This window comes from Hippopotamus amphibius, chromosome 15, assembly GCF_030028045.1.
Source record: "Hippopotamus amphibius kiboko isolate mHipAmp2 chromosome 15, mHipAmp2.hap2, whole genome shotgun sequence".
NCBI lineage: Eukaryota > Metazoa > Chordata > Mammalia > Artiodactyla > Hippopotamidae > Hippopotamus > Hippopotamus amphibius.
In genome coordinates, this window is record NC_080200.1 from 17,005,542 (window position 1) to 17,011,541 (window position 6,000).

General features: G+C 49.0%; 1 protein-coding gene across 1 annotated transcript; it reads left to right on the forward strand.

Moving 5' to 3' along the window:
* The first annotated feature begins 3,738 nt into the window (after window positions 1-3,738).
* On the forward strand, window positions 3,739-5,800 carry LOC130836103 (ADP-ribosylation factor-like protein 10). Its single transcript, XM_057708071.1, has one exon. It carries the CDS (start codon window positions 3,739-3,741, stop codon window positions 4,495-4,497), a length of 759 nt encoding a protein of 252 aa, XP_057564054.1. The 3' UTR covers window positions 4,498-5,800.
* Window positions 5,801-6,000: the final 200 nt, after the last annotated feature.

Here is a 6,000-nt window from a genome sequence, read left to right on the forward strand (position 1 = left end):
ATATGCAATGAATGTACATAGTATAGTAAATTATATATAGCATATTAATTTACTATATATTATGTTATAGTATATAGTAAATTAGTCACATATATTTTTGTATGCTATTTGATGCACATATTAAATGACATATACTATATTAATTTATCATGCTATTATAGTACATAATAGATCAAATTATATATAGTATGATATATTAATTTACTATATGCTGTTAATAGTACATAGTAAATTAAATTACACAGTACATTAATGTACTATGTGCTATTTTATAGTACATATTAAATCAAACTACATATAGTATATTAATTTACTTATACTATATCATAGTATACTGTTATGGTAACTATATTAAATATAAAATTATATATTAAATATAATTTAGATGCGCTAAGTTATTGGAGGCCGGCCTGCTCCTGAGTTTTGTAATTGCTGGATGGTCCAGCTCTCTGGACAGTTGCGCTTGCTCTGTCTGGCAGTCCACAGTTTAAGCCCCTTCCTATCCCCCTCCGGTAAGCGACGTCACCTCTCTGAATGTTAGTTTCCTCATCTGCAAAATGGTAAGGTCATCGGACCTCCCAGGTTCTAATACCCGCTTCTCCAAATGTGCTCAGGGCATCCCTGTGGTCCCCGAAATCGGTTTCTAGGATCTACAGGGTCTGACTCCCAACCATGACATTCATACTACATCATTTGCCTTTTTCTCTGGGTTGGCATCTGCCCTGACGGTACACAGCATCCTGCTGGTGGCTTAGCAGGAATCAAAGACAGCAGCACCAAATGCGCTAGGAGTCATGGTGCTGTTTCACCACAGCGCACGCACAGCGGAAGGAAAAAGGGGTGGGGGGAGCCAGTGTCAATTGATTTTATTGCTGAAGCTTGGTGAAACAGTAAAAATTATTAATAAGAAAAAAATTCAACCCTTGAGTGTTTCCCCCCTCATTCACTTTCTCATCTTATTTTATAATTCACATACGATAAAATTGACTTATTTTTGATGCGCGGGTGGAGGATTTCAGTGCGTGCGCACATTCGTGTAACCGCCGCCGCAATCGGATACTGACCCAAATAACTTTCTCATCCCCCGAAACTCCCTCAGGCTGTCCCTCTGGGCATCACTTCCCAACTCCTGGCAACTCCCCGTTTCTCTGTCAAGATAAGTTCTTCTTTTGGAGAATGTCACATGAATGGCGAACGGAAGGTAGCCTTTTGAGGCTTCTTTCACTGGGCATAATGCCTTTCAGATTCATCATATTGTCACGTGTATCAAAAGCAAGCTCTTTTTCATGGCTGAGCAGTATTCCATTGTACAGCCTGTATTGGTCTCTATCTACTCAGGATATTTGGGTGATGGGTGAGTGTCTTGGGACTACCATAACAAAACACCACGAACTGGGGGGCTTAGAACAACATAGATTCATTCTCTCAGGGTTCTGGAGGGCCGGGAGCCGTCCGGGGATTGCCTAAAGGCTCAGGCAAGGCCGAGCACTCCGTGAATGGCCTGCAAGGCGGGAATTCCGATGAAGGCATCTTCGGTTTGGGAGAACTGCAAGGCGGTCATCCTGGAAGTACCAGTGTGAGGATTTCGCCGAGATTTAGTTTCACTATGAGTCTCCTTTGTGTACTTCTCTTTCTAGGAATGATGAGCTCTCTGGGTGAAGGGGCGCCTACGCCGCCTTCAAGAATGGTGGCTACCCGCCCCCGCTTTCTTGGTGTTGTGGAAATTCTATGGGCCGCAAACAAATCACATGTAGACCCTTAGGGGGCCCGGGTAATGGAGGAATGTTTAAACTTATTATCCCCACCCTTGGGCCATGCTGGCAATTCGGCCGTAATGGGCCATGCATTGTAATCAGGAATGCTGCCTCACCCAATCACAATTATCCCAAACCTCTGCCCCCTCGGCCTCACAAGAGCTGGCAGGATGCACATTCTAATCATCATAATTTTTTAGTATAAGATAAAAGTATAGGAACTTAAGGACTCCGGTGAAGTGAGGGTCAGTCAAACCAAAGCTGCCTATAAAATGTCCCATACACCCTTTCCTTATAAGAACGGAATATTACGGGTATCTATGTTATGTCCATGTCCTGTATGTCTGCTGTCACGTAGCATAGAGAATGTAGCGCACTGATTAAGCTTAACCTGATGACAATGTGTCTGTCACTTCAAGCCTGTGGCGCCTGAGAGGCCTGCCCTTAGAGATTGTTATCCTGTGTTCCCCTCCCCCTTGAAACCACTAGAGGGTCAAAACAAGAATGGAAATGTTATGCATGGGGAAAAAATGCTCGACTGTTTGTGGACAGGAACGTGAAGAACTGATGATTACATAGAAGACTCATCACCTGACTAAGGATGGGCCCCCTGCGGAATCACTGGAACATTTGGGGGAGGGATATGGGGCCCCTAATGGAAAAAGCCACATAACAAGATGAAGGATATATAAGACCCGAGCAAAAATTAAAGTTGAACTCCACGCCTCTGCAACTCCACTGCCTCCTGTCTCTCCTTTATCGCCGACTCTACCCCTCCCAAGGGACTCCCTGGATCCTGCCTGGGCTGGACCCCGGCACTGGAGGACGGAAATCCAAAATCAAGGCATTAGCAGAGCCATACTTCCTCCCAAGGCTCTAGGGAAAGATTCTTCCTTGCCTCTTTCAGCATCTGGTGGTAGCTGTCAATCCTTGGCGATTGATCATCAGCTTGTAGACGCATCACTCCAGTCCCTGGTTCCGTTGTGACATGGCCTTTTCCTCTTTATGTCTGAGTTCAACTTTTCCTCTTCCTATAAGGGCACCAGTCTCATTGCATTGGGGCCCAACCTGGTGGCCTCATTTTAACTCAATGACATCTGCACAGACCCTATCTCTAAATAAGGTCACATTCTTAGATACTAAAGGTTAGGACGTCAGAACATCTTTTAGGGGGACACAATTTACCCCACAATAGGTGAGTCCATGTCTCTTTAATATTTTGTGTGACAAAATGAGAAATACACATAAAGCCCTCCTACTGAGCATTGAGTTCTACGGTCATCTCTAAAAAAAGCACTTGAACAAATTTTGGAGTCCAACTGTCATCTTTTTACAGGGAACACCATGTTTATTTAAAATATCTGTCAAACTATGATTCAGGCTTGGCTGTGTGGCAGACGTTTTCTCAAAAGCGAACAAAAGGAGCCTGTTACTTCAAGGAAAACAACTGTCAGTTCTGTTGCCAATGATAAGATTTAAGCTTTCAAGGGAAAATCAAAATTTTGGAAATCCCATGCATGCCACTGTCTGATCACTTTCTGATGCATTTAAAAGGCTTTTCTCCTGAGACAAAATGGTGGTGATATTAACAAATGTAGCTTTCTGATATTGAATAATAAAATGTGGCTACCTCTGCATAACTCAGGGAACCAATATTTTCCAAATGACCAATGTTACAATTATCACAGGAGATCCACTCAGAATGCAAGACAGACCAATAGGTTTTAATGTCACCAAGGCTAGTGGGTTGAATGGGGGCTGCCAAAAAGATATACTCGTGCCCTAACTGCCAGAACATGCGAATGTGACCTTAGTTGGCAAAAGAGTCTTTGAAGATGTAGTTAAGAATCTCAAGATGAGATCATCTTGGATTTACCCCAAATGGGTCCTAAATCCAATGACAAGTGTCTTTATAAGAGACAGAAGAGGTCAGGCCGGCTGGCTCGGCCCGTGCAGCCCGCGCCCGCGTCCGTCGCCCGGCCCGATGGCGCCGTGGCCGCTGAGCCCCTTGGTGCTGGCGCTGGGTGGCGCGGCGGCCGTGCTCGGCTCGGTGCTCGGCTCGGTGCTCGGCTCGGTGCTCTTCATCCTCTGGAAGACCTACTGCGGCCGCGGCCTGGAGCGGCGCTGCGGCGGGGGCGAGGCCTGGTGGGGCGCGGAGCCCGCGCGCCTTCCGGAGTGGGACGAGTGGGACCCCGAGGACGAGCAGGACGAGGAGCCGGCGCTGGAGGAGCTGGAGCAGCGCGAGGTGCTGGGGCTGGGACTGGATGGCCCTGGGAAGAGCACGTTTCTGCGCGTGCTGGCCGGGAAGCCACCGCTGGAAGGCCACATCCCCACCTGGGGCTTCAACTCCGTGCGGCTGCCCACCAAGGACTTCGAGGTGGACCTGCTGGAGATCGGTGGCAGCCAGAATCTGCGCTTCTACTGGAAGGAGTTTGTGAATGAAGTAGACGTGCTGGTGTTCATGGTGGACTCGGCTGACCGGCTGCGGCTGCCCTGGGCCCGACAGGAGCTGCACAAGCTGCTGGACAAGGACCCTGACCTGCCTGTCGTCGTGGTGGCCAACAAGCAGGACCTGAGCGAGGCCATGAGTATGGTGGAGCTGCAGCAGGAGCTGGGCCTGCAGGCTGTCGACAGCCAGCGGGAAGTTTTCCTCTTGGCAGCCAGCATCGCCCCTGCAGGAGCCGGCTTTGAAAATCCTGGCACCGTGCACATCTGGAGACTGCTCCTGGAGCTTCTCTCCTAGGCTGGCGCCCACCTGCTCACCAGCCAGCCCTGGGGGCCCCAGTTCTGCTCCTCCTCTTCTTCATCCCCAGCCTGGACCTGGGGCACAGGCCACGTGGCAGCACTTCCCTCTCCCCTCCTCGCCCTCTCAAGAGCAGAACCTGGACAAGGCCAGGAACCATATGGAAGCCTTCCTGGTGAGCTAGCCATGAGGCTGAAGTGGGGAGGTGGGTGAGGCCAAGGGTGGGAGAGGACAATGTCTCGCTCATTCTGGGCTGGGAGTGGATCCCGCTTTCCCCAGGGAAGGCAGACCTGTACAGTGAGCTGCTCAGCAGGCTCAGTTCTCCCCGCCCTGAAGGTCGCAGTGGTTGAGGACCAGTGTAGGTGTCCAAAGTAGGCCCAGTCTAGACCGTTCCCTCCTGGTGACTTCTCACCCCTCTCGTGTGGGCAGGTGGTGGGCAGTGCGCCGTGAGCTCAGACCCCCAGTCCTGCATTATCCTCCAACCCCAGCTGGCTTGTGGCCTTGTGCAGTCCCTGCCTCTCTGGCCTCAGGGCCATCCTTTTTAAAGAGAGGTGATTTCTATGGCTTTTTCCTAAGTCAGAGATGTATTTCCCAGCCGTGAAGATAAGAAGCTCAAGGACAAACCTAAAGATCCTAGCAAGGAGCTTTCTGAAACCTCCCCTACTTCCCCGAGGTTGACGCCTGGCCCGCCAGCCTCTTGACTACAGACTAAGTGGTATTCGGCCCCCTAATCAGAAAAACTGAAAGCTTCCCCCCACCCCACCCCCAAAATCTGGAGACAGAAGCTGCTGCTCTTACACGAAGTGTGCCAGTGCCCATGTTTACATGAGTCTGGGGAAGGAAGGAGCCCGCCTGTGTCCCTGGGAAGAGGACTGTCAGCGGAGCAGGATGTCGGCCTCCGAGCTGCATTTAATTATTTATTTATTTATAAAAGGAACAGACCAGCGTTTTAGGCTCTGTTTCTAGGTGCTGTTATCAAAACCCCAGATTATCTTGGAAAATTTGGATCTTTGAGGAAAATAACTGGAATCACGAATGACAGTGTGATGAGCTACGTGTGTCGGGGAGACAGAGCTCTCGCTCCCCCAACCCTCTGTGGCTGTAATTGATGTCATAATACTTCACGATGATCCACATGAACTTGAACTCCACCATTTGGCCCAGTATGTCAAAGCAACACAAACTCTGTGTAGGTAACATCTCTGGGAGAGGCAATTTCATCACAGTTATGCAGGTAAAAAGAAATGAGAATTAGCAGACCAACCAAGAGAGTAGCCTTGGGTACACCACTCAGCCTTTCCAGACCTGCCAATGGCCCAGCTAAGGCAAAGTTGGACAATTTCTGGTGTCCTCTCCAGTACACATTCCATGATTCTCTTGTTTCCAGCGATCAGCCGGTTTAAGGACTGTCTCTGTATTGACACTTCTCTTTAGTGCAGGCAAAAGAAGGAGTCTTTTGTCTGTCAGGGGCCACTGAACAGTTAACAGCCACAAATGGGCTTT